Source organism: Scomber japonicus, chromosome 22 (genome assembly GCF_027409825.1).
Source record: "Scomber japonicus isolate fScoJap1 chromosome 22, fScoJap1.pri, whole genome shotgun sequence".
In the NCBI taxonomy this organism is placed as follows: Eukaryota; Metazoa; Chordata; class Actinopteri; order Scombriformes; family Scombridae; genus Scomber; species Scomber japonicus.
In genome coordinates, this window is record NC_070599.1 from 22,305,394 (window position 1) to 22,323,889 (window position 18,496).

Consider the following 18,496-nt stretch of genomic DNA (forward strand, 5'->3'; position numbering starts at 1 on the left):
TTTCAGGGTGGTGTTAGTGGGCTTTTTAACCTTAAATGACTTGATGATGAATGAGTGTATAAAGGACATACCAAGACATTGGAACTACATTACACCAAATTACTTTTACTTTTGATACTTAAGTACATTTGAAGCCAAGTACTTTTATACTTTTACTCAAGTCGACATTTAAAGGGAGCACTTTCACTTTTACTGGAGTAATATTTTACACTAGGTATCTCAACTTCTACTCAAGTACGTGGTCTGTGTACTTCGTCCACCACTGCTTATAACTGATTATATTTACATTGATGGATGTGAGTAGTTCATCCACCACTGATGATGGGTTATATAAACCATCTATAAGAAGTCTTACCTTTGCTGTTTGTTTAATTCCCTGATGAGACTGAAGTAAGTCCAGAACCTGAAGTCCTCTTGTCCTTCTTTAAATCCTGAAGAGCTTTCATTAATATGCGGCTAAAATCTGTTTTGACAGATCTGTTAAACTCATGACAGAACTTCTGCTAAGGTTTTCATTCAACATGCGTCCCGAATATGAACAGTCTGTTTCACAGCTTCACTTTCATATTGAAACAACACGGAGAGTAGGCTCCGGTCTGCAAGTGCTCGCAGCCAAAAGAGGAGGGGCGTGCTACTGTGCACACACCTCCAGTCAAGGTGCAGCATGCCTTCTTCCATTTTTTTCAAATCTTTATTAAGAAATACAATGCAGTACAGTGCAATACAATACTTCAAGGGCAGTTTCAGATTATCATATTACAATTACACAAATACATTTGACACATCTTTCTGAAATAATGAGCGTATGACGATTACTATTGCGTGTTGAAGAGAAACAAATTTGACGCATTCTGGGATTTCTTGTAGTCCTTTTCAGCTTTTTTCGTAGTCTAATGAGCTTTTCTTTCGTTACTTCCTTTTTTATATTGTTATTTTATGACGTATGTATGGTGTTTACTTAATTTTGTTGTCATTTTTCATTGATTTTTATTTTTATATTATAGGCTATATTGTTCTTACTTCATGACCAGAGGGGTATTGCACGAAACCAGGATAAGGGATTAAGCCGGGATATGTTAGTTATCCTGGCTGAATTTAGCCTCAAGTCGGTTGCATGAAAGCAGGTTAAATTTAACCTGGCCCAGTTACTATGGTGATTTATTCTCTGCAGCTAGCCTGCTCCAGACCAGGCTAACAACCAGGCTAAGATTATTCCCAGGGAGTTATCTGGCAGTTCTGTCAATCATGTGACAATTTAATGGGTTTTACAGCATTTCCATGATCTTTCTAAATATGTTGATATAATAGACTATATTGTCGTTTCATTAAAGTCTGTTGACTGTTTAATTGCAACAGTCATTTTATAGTCATTCATGTGGTATCATTATTGTGTATAATGTACAGTAGATTTACTTTGGACTATTTACTAGCCGATACTCACAATGTTACTTGGCTACTTCTGAGGCTGAACAGCGTCTGGGTCCTGTTACACATGTTATTTTCTATTAGCACCAAATCACTGACTTCATATCCATTATGGGCTAAATGAGCAAGACATGATACCTCAAGCCTGGAGTCCAGCAACACTGTCTCCTCATCTGCAGAAGTGCATCCTGCAGCTGCAGATGTGCCCTCCCCCTGCCCTACACCTAATTATAATAATTGTTTGCACTTAATTATATTTCCTGAGTAGCATGCACTTTTACTTGCCACATTTAAATCAAAGTGTTTAATTTAATTTAAATCAAAACTGTTGATTAGTGGGCTTGGACAGTAACTTCTTTAGTCCTTTAATTGTAATTTTGACAGTTCTAGTGGAGCACTGTTGTATTAATTGTACTTTTTTTAAAGTATATTTTTGGGCTTTTTGCCTTTGATGTACAGGTTAGTAGAGAGAGACAGGAAAACTGGAGACAGATAGGGGGGAATGACATGCAGGATAGGAGTGCTTGGTGCGGGATTTGAACCGGGGTCCCCTGCAGCGAGGACTGTAGCCTCAACACATAGGGCGAGTGCTCTACCCACTGAGCTATGCTTAACCCATTAATTGTATACTAACTGCACTACTTATGCATTGAGCCGGTCCGCGATTGTCTGCCAGGCTTTCTCCTCTGCCTTGATTACAGTGCTTTGTGCTTGTGTTGCTGTAGTGGCTCCTACAGTTGCCTTTTTTTCTTATAATTTCTTTAACCTCATCATGAAATTCCATCAGGAGCTGTTGTTCAGCGGCCGTGAAGAATGACGCGCAACACCTTTCCATTTTCCAATCTGTGATTCTGTGACCGATGCCATGGGTCTATTTGAGAATGCCTTGAACACGCACTTATCCCAACTATCTACACCTGGCTTGACATAGCCGCACCTTTTCATCCTGGCTCAGCAAACGTGCAACCGAATAAGCCAAGATGCGCAGGTCAGACTAGATCAAGCTGCGCTTGCTCAGTTATCCTGGATTTCTTTATTCTACTTTTGTGCAATACCCCTCTGAACTTCAGAGGATTCAATACAAGATGAGCTGCTGGTAAGACTTAAAAACAGAAACATACATTCATTTTATTTTATACTGTCTGAACACAGTGGTTTAATGGACTGAAGTGTTTGTTTCTCACTTCTTGTTGAAAGCTAAAACAGTTCTGTTTGAACAACAGCTACACTTACAGGTTAATAACGTGGTTACAATTAAAAAGAAATCGTAACCTTGGCAACAAGATGGACTAAAAGACACAAAAGAGTCATAAAAACATCTCTCATAGAAACAATAATTCATTTACAATATGTACACATTATAAACTGTACATGGAAACTGTACATAAGGAAAGACAATTCATTATTAAATTCAATTTGATATTTTACAAATTAAATAGATTGTTACTATTTTGTGCCAAACATAAAGAACAATCATTGACACTGGTGCATTATTTACTCTTATTATTTACATCCACTTTGATAGAAAAGGGTGATGCTTCAGACAGAGTCCTGTTAGTCCTGATGGGTGTAAATGGATGTTGATCTCTTCTCTCACACTCTCATCGTGTTTGGTTCTCTCAGGCTCAAAACATCAGAGGTCAGGTTGGATCAGAGAAAATCAGTGATGGGAAAGGTAACTGTCACACCACCATATTCACTGCGGTCTGTTCACGTTTACTTGATTTACTTGAGGAGAGAAGTGGTTTAAAATGATGTCCTGTCTTATCAGGACATTTAGTTAAACAAAGTCTGAAGGCAAAGCAGAGTCCAGCACAGACAATGAGTCCAGCTGCTGTCAGTCCAACATAGAGGCCGATCCTTCCCCGACTCTCTGGTTGTGGTCTCTCAGTAGGTTTCTGAGGTTCTGGCTGATCAACAGCTGCTGTAAAGGACAGAAACATAATAATAATTGTACTTGTATTCCACAAATTCTGTTATCCCAACATTCAACTCTCCTACTTGTGACACTTCACATTGTTTATGTCCAAAATTCACATCTGGACTGTTTGGGTTTGATCTTGGTGATGTTTGCGTCCACATACATCATATTTTAACAACACAGTGTCTGCTGAGTGCAACCACACTCATAAAGTTTAGCAGTTCAGTCTGTACATCACTGATAACATGAATTAAAGCTGCAGTTGGTAAGTCTTACAAAAGTAACTTTTTGTCATATTTGCTCAGACTGTCACTATGTAAAGACAGCATTACATGAAACTATTAATCTGTAAAAAAAGAAAAAAAAACAGGCTCATTTAGCCCCGCCTACTGCTCCTACTGCAAATTGCCAGAATCCACCATGACCGGACAAGAAGACCCAATCAGAGCCAGGATTGTGTCTGATCGAGTGTCTGACAGCTGTCGATCACTGCTCACGCACACAGGCCCCTCCTCCTTCCTCCTCAGACTCCTCCCCTTCCTCCTCACAGGCCCTTCCCCCTTCCGCGTCACAGCCCCTCCCTTCCTCCTCAGCTCGGTCAAGCTCATATCTCTGAGTTTCTAGGTAAGGTATAGCCATGTGAAAGTAATTGTAAAGCGTTTTATATCGAGCTGTGTGGAGTGTAGCTCATGTGTTAGCGATCACGTGCACGTGGTCGCATGCACATCCATGGTCGCATGCCGTCACGCACACATCAGCCTCCTCTGGGGGAGGGACTTTGGAGGCAGGGCAGGAGTGCAGCGGAGAGGGAGGGGGAGGGATCTGAAAGTTGTACTTCTTCAAATTTGATGCTAAGTCCTCTCTCTCCTCAAAGTTACCAACTGCAGCTTTAAAAAGGCTTTCTGAGTTTTACTGAATCATCTTACCAGTGACATTGAGGTGGCATCTGTCAGAGCTCACATCATCATCTGTGAACACCTCACATATGTACCAACCCAAGTCTTCAGTCCTGAGTCTGGACACATGAAGTCTGATTCGTCCTTCTCTGAGGGCGTCTTTGTCACTCTGAACTCGTCCTGCAAACTGTTCATCCTGAGACTCTGGGACCTCAACACCCTCATATACATGATACAGGTATCGGCCACTGTGATCAGTGAGCAGTTGACAGTAGATTTTCAGTGAGGTGGAGGAACTGTCAGGTTTGGTTGTAAACGTCCATTCCAGTGTGATGTTGTGGTTCTCCTCTGCCTGATAGGAGCTCTGAGTCACATTCACTACAAATGTTCCTGTTGAGGAGACAGAGAGGGAAAGTGTTTAAAATACACCAGTAAAAAGGTCATGATTGATACCAACAATAAATACAATCTAAGCAATAATTGAATAAAGATCATCTTCCCAACTGTAATGAAGAGTTTCTACTGGCTTTAATAGTTCTGTTGATGTTTTCATTGATATATTTTACAACTAAAGTCATCAAATCTTTTGACTTTTCTCTTTTTGGATGATGAAGTGAGGATGTAAACTAACCAGAGACACAGGAGGTCAGGCTGATGAGCAGAAGGATCCTGCAGATCATCTTCTCACTGTGAGAGGAGACAGAGGAGAGGAGTCATGAACACATGAGGTCAAAGTTCAGTCATCACAGGCGTGAGAAGGAAAATCTACAACATCAAACCTCGATTCTCATGTCAGACACAATGTGGACTACAACCACGGGGGGGTATCACTGATACGTATGCTATTTTTAACATTATTTATAACCTGTTTTACACACATTTCTGTCTTCATTGAAAGATACCAGAGCTACATATTCAAAATATATCAGCTATAATACTGAAACCAAAATTTGACAATCAGCACCCCATAAGTCAAGTAGTACAAAGTAGATTTTTCATGCAACACTTTTAAGTATAACTGTGTATATTTTACATTGATGGATGTGAATAGTTCTTCCACCACTGATGATGGGTTATATAAACCGTCAGAGGTGGAAAGAGTACTGAAATATTTGACTCAAGTAAAAATACCACTACTTTGATGAAATTTTACTTGAGTACAAGTAAAAGTACTGGTCTAAAAATATACTCAAGTAAAAGTAAAAAGTAGCTTGTTAAAAAAATACTTTGAGCAAAAGTTACTTAGTTACTTTTATGGGTGGGTGGGGTGGCGGCGGCTGTAGGACAAAGTGATGGCTCATAAATCTCTAACTAGTTGTTTTAATTAAAGATAAAGGTATACATTTACAAATTCAGCTTCAATGACAAAATACGTCGACACACAACATTTAAAACATTTATGGAGATATGTGTCATTTTAGTGAAGACCATCCCATAAAACATTTTCAAATAACACAACCATTAAATTGAAGGTGGCATAATTGTGGATTCTGTAAACCCGGAGCGATTTTAGACTTTCTTTTGTGGATTTTCTAACAACCCTAAATTTGATCTTAGCACCCCTAAAAATAAATGATAAACCCTCCATAGTCTCTAAATATTGTGTGGGAAACACTGAATGATTATTAGGGATTTTTAAAACACTTGCAGGGCATTGAATGTCAAATTCTCATTAGGAGCTGAGCCCCTCTAAAGTTCTGATCCTAGTCCTACAATCACCCCGTTGTAAACCAACAGTCATACTGCAAATCTATGAATCACTACGGGTCAAAGTCACAAGAGCAATAACTTTTCTTTAAATTACCCAAAGAAGACCAAACTTTTAAGCACCCATGTGTAAAAGGCTGTGCCCCTGTGCAGCTTTCGCTTAATATTCATTTCCGACGCTGTCCTTTTTTTAACGTGAACACATCATGCTCAATGCCTCGTCCTATTCGAAGAGTGAGACCGATGACAGCACAACGTCTAATGGACATTTCTTTTATAGTTTGTTGTGTTGTGTTAGAGTTTATATGTCGCTATGAGAGCTAGCTGCCCGGTGTAACAGGCTGCATGAGTGTTAAGTTATTGTATCATGCTGGTTAATGATTCTGTACGATACTCTTTGCTTTAAAAAAACATTCGGCCAACATTTTTTACTCAGTAACGGGTGTGATTTAAAATGTAGCGAAGTACAATACTTCACACAAAACATACTTAAGTAAAAGTAAAAGTACATATTTTTAAAACTACTTTAAAAAGTACAAGTACACAAAAAAGCTAGGGTGACATCAGCAAAATTGGGCCATCAGGTAAAATGGGCCATTTAAGGTCTGAGCATCTTAGCTCTTTAAACATTGACAGCCAATGACTACAAATGTTTTCAAATTCTTGCCACAACTGTACTTGATATGTAACAATTGATTTGACTGGTCTGAGGTTGCTATGGTGGGCAGGACAATGCCTCATGTCAAGACTGTTGAAGAAAACAGCGTGTTTAGGTGCCTGGCAAACCAAATCTTACTTGTCAATGATAAGGTTGATAACTCAATAATTAAGAAACAAACATCTAGAAGTAGTGATTCATTATCAATATTTTGATGACCTCTATCAGATAAAATGCTGATCTTTTGCAAAATATACTAATTTTTTATGAAAAAGCATTTTTAGTTAGTGGCCCAATTTACCTTAACGTGTTAGGTAAAATGGGCCGCCCTCTGAATTGAGTTTTAGCAGATATTTTAATGGTTTCTCTTATTAAGAAATATTTATATTGTTAATATATTATTATATTATGCATGTATGATATGCCTGTTTCCCATTTTCCCCTCTAGGTGTGTGTTTGTGTGTACACAACTATGTTCGTCTGTGCATATGAGTGTGTGTGTGTGTGTGTGTGTGCATTCTTGACGTGCATGCACACATACACACTCACTCACTGTGTGTGCCAGCATGATTTGTGCACATAAACCACACAAACTTAAAAGGGAAAAAGTGAAAGAGGCATGTAAATAAAGAAGTAACAGATGTTTAAGGAAAGTAACATTAAACTTATGATTACAGACAATATGTCAAATAAAACAAAAAAACAGGGAGTAGAGATGAGGTTAAGAAAGAAACAGAAAGGAAAATAAAGGATGTCAATGAGGGAAGAATCTGTAAATACAATCAGTTGGTAAAGGAGAGGAAGAGGGGAGCATGAGGTTATTATAGGAAGACAGTCCAGAGAAGCCAAAAAAGTGATCACACACTCTCTTGCAAGAGCATGGAATATTTCTTATGAAATAGTTGTTTTGATGCAATTTAACTTTAAGCTCTACAGCTGTTGAAAGATGGGTTACCCCAAATTTTTTAGATCGGCAGTGTTAAGGTAAAATGGGCCGGCTGATCAGTAAAAATGGACCACTAAAATTGCAAAGTAATTTCTAATAAAACAATCTAATAAGCTTTAATTTCAAAACACATCTATGCACTATAACAATATAATATTAAACAATTATATTTTCTTACATATATTCCACACAAAAATATTGATAACAAACCCTGTTAATCATAAGAATACAAATAAATGTCATACATTGTTCTTTTGTTAGTTTCCCATGCCATTAACCAAAAAGTGGCCCAATTTAGCTGTCACCTACTCAATTACAGTGACGCGAGTAAATGTAATTCGTTACTTTCCACCTCTGTAAACCGTCTATATGAAGTCTTACCTTTGCTGTTTGTTTCATTCCCTGACGAGACTGAAGAAAGTCCAGAGCGTGAAGTTCTCTTGTCCAGCTTTTAATCCTGAAGAGCTCCCATTAATATGCGGCTAAAATCTGTCGTTCAAATGAAGTGTGTTGCCTTCTGCAACAGGGCTTGAGGTTTCAGGTTCACAATGTTGACGCCGTCTTTTATAAGACACCGCATGATGGGCGGTACCGCATGACGGGCATGATGGGCGGTACCGCCCATGCATGGGCATGATGGGCGGTACCGCCCATGCATGGGCATGATGGGCGGTACCGCTCATGCATGGGCATGATGGGCGGTACCGCATGACGGGCATGATGGGCGGTACCGCCCATGCATGGGCATGATGGGCGGTACCGCCCATGCATGGGCATGATGAGCGGTACCGCTCATGCATGGGCATGATGGGCGGTACCGCCCATGCATGGGCATGATGAGCGGTACCGCCCATCATGCGGTGTCTTATAAAAAGACAGCGTCAACATTGTGAACCTGAAACCTCAAGCCCTGTTGCAGAAGGCAACACACATTGTCTTCTTGTCCGTCTTCCGCTGCAGTTTAAATATAAACGGTAAGAAGAGGGGAGTGGGTTTTTTTTCTGGAGCTGCATGTCAACCTTCTCAGTTAGAAACTCACTGAAAACTAAAATTAAGACAAAGCATTCTGTAGAAATCTTCACTGCCGAACAGTTGACTGGAGTTTAACTTCAGGAAGTGTGTTTAGTGAGACCTGTGAGTCTGTTTAATCGGGCTGAGTCGAGTTCAGTTCTTGAAAAAGAGCTTCACGTCTCTATGTAACATCTGCTTTATTTCTCTATAAGCTCTTCATTTTCGACTAGCTATAGGTATTTTTATCTTCATTTCTGTATTTTGTCCCCAGAAAATTAAAGTTGAATAAATATTTAAAACGTATTGTAGCCTATACATATGTAAAAGTAAGAGTCCACACTTTTTCACGCATTAAAAAATACGACTGGTAAATAATGAATTAACTGACTTCACTGAAGTCAAGTTCTGTTCAGTTAAAGCGACTGTGAGACGCTGCATCAGAGCAGGAAGCGATGTTTCCTGCACAAAACCACAGATGTAACATTGTGTTGAGTTTCTTTTAGTATTTCACATTTTCTGTGGCAGTTTTGACATGTTTTTGTTTTTAGGGCCCACGCACTGACAGCAGTGTGAAGGCCCTCTTGTATCCAAAGGAGTTGGGTTTTTTTCTTTTTCTTGTGCTTCGTCTTCTCTCCACAAAACAGAAACTTAAGCGTGTCAAACATGACCGAAAACTCATGAAATTTTACACCCACTACGGACGTGGTCAAAATTTTGATATTATATGGATCGCCAGCCCCCCAAAAAAATGTCAAACGTTGAGCCCCTCCATACCAACCGAATGCAATTCGGTATGCATAGGTATCATGACCAGACGCATGAAAAAATCTCTTTGAGGGTTAGGGTTAAAAGCATTAATCAGCCTTAACGTAAACCCAACAGGAAGTCGGACATTTTGATTTTAATTTCAGATTTTGACGCAGTTTTGGCCATTTCCAGGTCTCGTACTTTAACAAACACCTCCTAGAGATTTAACCCCAGTGTCTCCAAATTCAGTCAGCATCATCTAAAGACCATTGAGATGAAAAGTTATATCATTTCAAAACGTAATATGCTTGTTTAGAGTCCCGGTCTGAAGACATGTATACAGGTCCATATTTAGTGACAGTCATAGCGCCACCTACTGGCAACAGGAAGTAATGTGTCATTCTTTTTCTAACTACTCCTAGTATGTTTGTCCAGATGCACAAAGCTTGTAGCTTTAATTTTGTTTATTTTTTAGTATAGTTGTATCCTCTTGAGCTCTGTCACTTATCTTACCTCTGTTCTTTATCTGCAGGTATCAACTCAGAGATCAGAGGCCTGTACTACGAAGCTGGATTACCTGGGTTGACTTAACCAGATCTTCGCAGTCCAGGATAAGCGGTACTACGAAGCTGGTTATCAACTCGGTAAATCAACCCAGGGTTTTCCAATCTGGATCTCTGCGCGTTCACATAAAGAGGAGGTGTTTGCAGCGTCTGACCAATCACAAACATGCAGAAACCCTGCAGAGCAGACTACTTTACCATGGAGGAGCAGACAGTTATTCTTTATAAATATGAAGAATTCAAACACATCATCCAGGCCAAAAGCAACACTGTTGATGCAGCAAAAGTCAGGAAGGAATGCTGGCAGAAAATTGCCGACTCTGTTAATGTGTAAATTCATGAGATCATACAATATTAATTTATCAGACAATATAAACGGACAGCACTCTGATCACACAATGCCACTTTATTACGGCACAGACGTTTGGGGCAGATCGCTTCCTCAGTGCCCTTCCTTTCATAGCGACATTAAGTTAGTTTAATATTCAACATTCAAAATACAAACCTATTATGCGCTTCAACCATTTGAGTGAATGATTTCAAACCAACTGTATAACATACAGAATAATATCCCTCATGTGCCTCAAGGCTTATTTTACAAATATATATTTTCGTCAATTTTTTTACAGTTACAATAAATAAATACAGTTATTATGCTCCCTGACACTTTGATCTCAGGATGTCAAACCTACAGAATAATATCCCTCATGTGCCTCAATGATTATTTTTTAAATATATATTTTGGCCAATTAAAAAATTGCATCTATCCCTAAAAGCTCATTCTCTCCTAAGCGCTTGTGACGATTTTGGGTCTGTGTGTAGCTTGGAGTGAGAGGGACTCACGTGTGTGGGATTTCACAAATGTTCGTCGTTTATTCATACAAACTTAAAACACTCCAACCTTACCAAGCCCGGTTGTACGGCCACTATATCTTCATACATGAACAAAAATAGTTACCACACGGACTTATTATCGTCACTTGAGTTGAGAGACAGAGAAGAAAGCAGGAACTCGCATATACACAATCCGACCAGCGTAGTGCGCGCTCTCAACTAGCTCAATAACCAATAGACACTGCTTGATGACATCACTGTTGAGCGACACACGTTAAAGGCACATTTCATATATTCGACTGTTACATATTCCCCCCTGGTAAGACAAAGGCTGTCCCCAGCCGTACGTACTGAGATACAGTCTGGACTAAGTATACTTGTCATACATGACAATGCAACTAAGTTGTCGGGACCAGAGTGAGATACAGTGAATCATTTAGATAACTGGCATACATGTCAGTACCAAGTAAAATGAAAGGCCACAGTTAGTCAAAAACTAAACTCAGGTTTTAAAGAAAAGTACCTTATGAAATTCCCTTATTTAAAATTTCTTTTAAAGAACATAGTAATAAAATTAACGTCTCATGAAATAAGACAACTGCTTTTGTTGAGCAGAATACTGCAAAACCCTAACCACAGAAGGGCGGCATTTAACACTTTTTGTCGTAAATCAATAACTGTAACTTGGGTTTACATAACCACCTAGACTAGTAGTATAATGTGATGAGGCACAACTAAGCAGTAGCCTACTCCTTTAAAAATAATCCTATGCAAAAGGAGAAACCTGAAATTCAAAACACCCACTACAGTTAATGCAAGAAGAAAATGAAAAACAACATTAGCATCAATATAACTTCCCTTGCAACCAAATACTGTTACTCAAATTGTAGGTGATGAATAAAGCCACAAAAAGGTGCAAATCACAAACACATCATACCACTAACAGTCTGCATGTTTTTGTTTTTTTGTTGCAACCCTGAGGGGTCCGTAGCAGTAGTACAGTTCAGTTTTTTTTTTCCTTTCTTTAATAACTTCGTCAAATCTCACGGTCTGCGCACTTGACATTGCTCCAGCAAAGACAGTCCAGGCACGTGAAGAAAACCGCGGGCGGAGAGAGCAGCAGGCGACGGGAGAAGGAGAGACGAGGAGAGTCCCTTATGAAGAACCGGAGAAGCCGTCACACACAGTTCATGGGAGCCGCAAGCCGAAGCTGAACATACCAGGAGCCGCAGTCGTCTCGGCCGAAACACCCGCAGCAGCCTCCCGAAGAAACCCCGCGAACCGTCGCTTCCAGCTTCCAAGTTCAGATGAGAGCAGCGTCTCCATCTCCGTCCGCGTTGCAGCGCGCCGCGCTGGCTCGTCCACGCCTTTGATGTCGCCGCCGGCAACGTAGTTCAGTCCAAAAAGTTTGAAAAACTCGATGAAACTCGACCTGCTTCGTATAACTTAACTGGTCGTCGATGAAAGGTCCAGGAAAAAGATGTTCGGGCGCCACTTGTGACGATTTTGGGTCTGTGTGTAGCTTGGAGTGAGAGGGACTCACGTGTGTGGGATTTCACAAATGTTCGTCGTTTATTCATACACAAACTTAAAACACTCCAACCTTACCAAGCCCGGTTGTACGGCCACTATATCTTCATACATGAACAAAAATAGTTACCACACGGACTTATTATCGTCACTTGAGTTGAGAGATAGAGAAGAAAGCAGGAACTCGCATATACACAATCCGACCAGCGTAGTGCGCGCTCTCAACTAGCTCAATAACCAATAGACACTGCTTGATGACATCACTGTTGAGCGACACACGTTAAAGGCACATTTCATATATTCGACTGTTACACGCTCCTCTCGCGATCCGCGCACCAATGTTGACAGGTTCTTAATAAGTTCATAAGTTACCATGGTGATTTACCCCGGTAAGAAGTGAACCAGCTTCGTAGTACGGAAAACCCAGGGTTAACCCTGAAGTTACCTCGATAAGAGAAAATCCAGCTTCGTAGTACAGGCCTCTGAACTGTTGTCCTCTGAATCTGTTATTGATTGAGAATGAAGACTGTGTGTGTGTGTGTGTGTGTGTGTGTGTGTGTGTGTGTGTGTGTGTGTGTTATAGAAACAGTTCCTGCTCTTGGGATCAAACTTCATATTGGATTTAATGTGCATATCTGTGGTGATTTGTTAGTTTCACTATTGAAGAGAGGTGTTTGGCGCCATCTTGTGACAGAAATAAACAACTGCACTAAGACATTTTAAACTAAGCTACAATGGAAATGTTTCATGCGTCTGTGCTTGTAGTCCACATTGTTTCTGACATGAGAATCAAGGTTTGATGTTGTAAATTTTATATTTAATTCTTGCACATTTTTATTCATTATTGTATCATGTGTCATCTTTTCTATATTGCAGACTTTGTTCTCCTGATAAGACACAAGACATGGATGCAGTAGAAAAGAAGTTGTCAGAGTTTTGTGTGTTTTATTTTGAAATGGTGAAATAAGTGACTGAAGCATCAATCACTTACATCAGTATTACCAAACATTAAGACTTCAACTGTTATCAATCATCAGTCTGACAGAGAATCCGTCAGAATTATAAGAAAACTGTATCATTGGTATTATTATGTGTACATATTGTAAATAAATCTATTCATATGAGAGAAGTTGTTGTGACACTTCTGTGCGTCTTTTTTTGCACCATAGTTCTCAAGAACAACGTTAAGCAACAACAAAATATTGATAAGAAACTTTATTGATACTCGAGCAGTTACTGCTTTACAAGCTGCATAAATGACAGGAATATAGAAAGATCTGGACAAGAGGTGTGTTCAAGTATATTTGTTTTTTTTAAATCACAAAGAATTTTGAAAAGTCATTAAAATATTGAAAGCATTGAAAATAACAAATCAGAAACTAATAACTGACATTAGAAGAACTTGGTGATATTTAGGTTCTCATGTCAGTTTAGGAAAGTTTTTCATGAATGACTGAGTCAAAAACTTTAGAGTCACTGCTGTTAATTGAACTTGTTTCTTGTGACAGAAGCAGCACTGAGACCAGAGAGTCATGCAATGAGGCACAAAACTCAGCTGTAGTCAGAGGTATTCACATCCTTTACTTACAGGTGTGTGTTAGTGGAGGTGCAGGTGGCTGGGCCTGGGTGGATCACTGCTGCCCAATTTTATGAAGGTGCCATTCAAAATGTTTAAATCTGTCCTTTTCCTTCCTGCTGCAAAGATTCAACCATGTGTCAGAAATAGAAGCCATTTTTCATAAGTGTTCATATTGTTATCAGTAATTATCTGCTTTAATTATTAACAGCAATGTTAAACAAGAAAATAGTGAAAAGTCTTTAAACTCAGTGCTAACATTAGCTGGTTGGCTGCTCATTATCTTACATGAAGTAAAGAAAGCTCACAAACATGTAGCTGCTGTTTTTACTGAGACACCTTGTGAGAAAATTCTCCTCATGTCCATCCCTTCATAAACATATCTTGTGTTTAATGTATTAAATAAATATGATAAAACATGTAAATCTAATACTGTATGTACCACTCCAGCAAACTGAGAGTAATAATAAGCAGTAAAGTCTGTGTGATTTGTTGTAACTTGGCTAAAACATACAGACGCGTTGGAGCTCAAGGTTGTGGTTAAAACTGAGATCAACTTGCAGAAACATGTAACTTATTTGTGGTGTGTATCACATGAAATTACTTGAATAGCTTATTTAATTTGTTATAGTATTATGATTTTATTATTGCATATTTATTGATGAGACTGTTCTGACATTCAAGGCTTCAACACTCTGGACTTGAGAATCGGCTGCTCAACAACACAAACATCAAACTCAGGAGACAAAAACTACACACACATACTGCAGATGTTTGTTTAGACTATAACTTTACAGTATCTTGCTGATCTCTCTTATTGATTACTCATCTATGACAAGTTTCAAGTGTCTTCAAGCTGTAAAATCAGTGAGAGATAGGAAAACACACTGATGAGAAGAACTCAAACTGTAACCATTTGTTGTCTCCTGACACATCAAACAGACACTTCTGTGATCGAAGCTGTGACTGTGAGGATGAAATCAACAGATTGTAAGAAGTGAGCCAAGACCTGAAAATCTGTCTCTGCTGCCAAAGTCCATTCACATCTGGAGCAGTTTGGATGGGGGTGTAACTTAAATCAGCTCACTTAGTAAATACATCCATATTGGCTGCAAATAAATTAAAGTTTGTACATAAAAAATAAATCAATACAATTTTTAGTTTTAGATACTTTGAGTAATAAGACAACTAACAGATTTGTGTTAAAGACCAGCGGAGGCAGAACATGTGACATTAAGACATTTCAGTGGGAATCTGTCATTTGACACTGAAGCTTGTTAAATGATTAACTGCAGATTTCACTTGTGCTGAAACATGTTTAAACACTCAAAGCTGCTTTTAAATATATTGCTTTCATTTTGGAGATGTGTGATAAAGTTTCACTTTTATAGCAACATCACTCACAGTCTAACCACATTCATTGGTGATATTTAGATGTTCATCAGTGATCAAAGGTCCTCGGTGCTGACCTGCCCGCCTTTAATCATCTGTACACATTCAGAGTCAGAAAACAGGCAGAGAAAAATCACTGTGGACCTTTCACACCATAGACATATATACGTACACGCCGCATTGACTGCTGCTGCCGATTGGAGCGTAGCTGCCAAAACATACTTTATTATGGAGAAATTTTGTGCCAATGATTTGTAAAAACCTCTGACTGTTTTATGTTTGTGTTTTGTTTTTTTGTTTTTGTCTGTTGTGTTGTATGTGTTGTTTGTCTTATTGTCTTAATAAAAAATAAAAAAATAAAAAAAATAAAAAGATTGGAGCGTAGTGTCTACACGGCGGCCATCTTGGTACAGGGCCACTCTCTCCTGCAGCGCATTATGTCTATAGAGGAATGACGTGTTTGCACTATTAAAAAGTGATCATACATCGCTCAATTGTAATAAAAATAAATACATAAAATTGCTCAATTGTCAGCACGGGTTGTTTGGTACAAATGTCAGACAGGTAGACGTAGACAGACAGTTTGGAAGTCGGTCGAGATTTCAGTGAATAATTCTACGTTGAAACTGTGGAGCACCTCTAACCTCCGTAGATATACATGCACTACTGCCTCTGCTAGCCCTGTACCAAAATGGTGGCGCTTTAGGCACGCCTCTCCACAGTCAATGCGGCGTCTATGTATGCTTCACACCCTCAACTCAACCTATTCCAACTTCTCCCCACTAGGTGGTGCTTCAGAGCCCTGTTCACTAAAACCAGCAGACACAGGAGCAGTTTCTTCTCCTTCACCATCACACTTATAAACTGACTGTGATACAGTGCAATAATCCTGGAAGACTAACTCCCTCATTAAGTCTTAATTAAATATAAAGTTTTTAGCTTTTGGGTCCTGAACTTGTTGAAATACAGTTTGATTCTACAGCTGCACAGATGGGATGTATAGTTGAACGGTCTGAGCTTCAATTTGAGTAGGTATACATCAATATTGAAAGTGCTGTGATAGATTTTGCCCTTTTCACTAAAGCTTAAGGGTTAAAAAGTAAATGGACACTTTCTTGGGTGTCATTTCAATATTAGATCAGCACATAACAGCTCAGTTGTCTGTCAATATGAAGCGTAAACAGGGCAAAGCAGCTTTATTTATATAGTGCACTTCATACACAGGGGCAACTCAATATGCTTTACATAAAATTTAAAAAATATATACATATAAAATATACAAATATACATATACAAAACAAAATAGATTATTTAACAGTAAGAATTGGAAGCATAAAAAATACAATTCAAACAAATAAATGTAAAACCCAATTATAATAAAAAAGAAAAAAGTACAATTGCACAGTAAAAATTGGAAACATAAAAACATACAATTTAAAAAAGAAGGTAGCGGGTTTGGCTAAATCAACATTTGGGCTCATTCTGAAAAATTTCAAAAAAAACAACAAAAAACCAGGTCCTTCCTGTAAAACTAGAAAATGACAAACAAGCTGATGGACAGAGGAACCTTTATGACCGTGCAGTGTCAAGAATAAAGACGTACAAGTTTTCTCATCAATGACCAAAAGAAGACTTCATGACCAGAACTTCAGAGGATTCAGTACAAGATATATGCTGCTGGTAATACTTAAAAACAGAAACATGCAAGTATTTTGTTTTATATTTATTAATGTCTGAACACAGTGGTTTAATGGACTGAAGTGTTTGTTTCTCACTTTCTATTAAAGCTAAAACAGTTCTGTTTGAAAAACAACTACACTTAAGGTTAATAACGTGGTTACAATTAAAAAGGAAATCGTAACCTTGGCAACAAGATGGACTAAAAGACACAAAAGAGTCATAACAACATCTCTCATAGAAACAATAATTCATTTACAATATGTAAGCATTATAAACTGTACAAGGAAAGAATTCATTATTAAATTCGATTTGATATTTTACAAATTAAATAGATTATGTTACAATTTGTGCCAAACATAAAGAACTGTCATTGACACTGGTGCATTATTTACTCTTATTATTTACATCCACTTTGATAGAAAAGGGTCATAGTAGTCCTGTTAGTCCTGATGGGTGTAAATGGATGTTGATCTCCTCTCTCACACTCTCATCGTCTGTGTTCTCTCAGGCTCAAAACATCAGAGGTCAGGTTGGATGTGCAGAGAAAATCAGTGATGAGAAAGGTAACTGTCACACCGCCATATTCACTGCGGTCTGTTCACGTTTACTTGATTTACTTGAGGAGAGAAGTGGTTTAAAACGATGTCCTGTCTTATCAGGACATTTAGTTAAACAAAGTATGAAGGCAAAGCAGAGTCCAGCACAGACAACGAGTACAGCTGCTGTCAGTCCAACATGGAGGCCGGTCCTTAACTGACTCTCTGGTTGTGGTCTCTCAATAGATTTCTGAAGATCTGGCTGACCAACAGCTTCTGTAAAGGACACAAAATAATAATAATTGTTCTTTTATTTAACAAATTATTATCCCAACATTCAACCCTTCTACTTGTGACACTTCACACTGTTGATCTTGGTGATGTTTGTGTCCACATACAGCATATTTTTAACAATACAGTGTCTGCTGAGTCCAACCACACTTATAAAGTGTATCAGTCCAGTCTGTACATCACTGATAACATGCATTAAAAAGCTTTCTGAGTTTTACTGAATCATCTTACCAGTGACATTGAGGTTGCATCTGTCAGAGCTCACACCGTCATCTGTTTTCACTTCACATATGTACAGACCAGAGTCATCAGTCCTGAGTCTGGACACCTGAAGTCTGATTCGTCCTTCTCTGAGGGCGTCTTTGTCATTCTGAACTCGTCCTGCAAACTGTTCATCCTGAGACTCTGGGACCTCAACACCCTCATGTACATGATACAGGACTGGGTCATTGTGATCAGTCAACATGTCACAGAAGATGTTCAGTGAGGAGGAGGAACTGTCAGGTTTGGTTGTAAACGTCCATTCCAGTGTGATGTTGTGGTTCTCCTCTGCCTGATAGGAGCTCTGTGTCACTTTCACTACAAATGCTCCTTTTGAGGAGACAGAGAGGGAAAGTGTTTAAAATACACCAGTAAAAAGGTCATGATTGATACCAATAATAAATACAATCTAAGCAATAATTGAATATAGATCATCTTCCCAACTGTAATGAAGAGTTTCTACTAGCTTTAATAGTTCTGTTGATGTTTTCACTGATATATTTTACAACTAAAGTCATCTAA

General features: G+C 38.7%; 1 protein-coding gene across 1 annotated transcript in view; it reads right to left on the reverse strand.

The window, feature by feature from the left end:
• Window positions 1–3,107: 3,107 nt before the first annotated feature.
• LOC128383556 (uncharacterized) overlaps window positions 3,108–18,496 on the reverse strand; it is an 81,411-nt gene continuing 66,022 nt past the window's right edge. Inside the window, exon 6 of the mRNA XM_053343162.1 lies at window positions 3,108–3,349. Within this exon, the coding sequence (XP_053199137.1) occupies window positions 3,108–3,349 (242 nt within the window). The remainder of the gene's footprint in view (window positions 3,350–18,496) is intronic.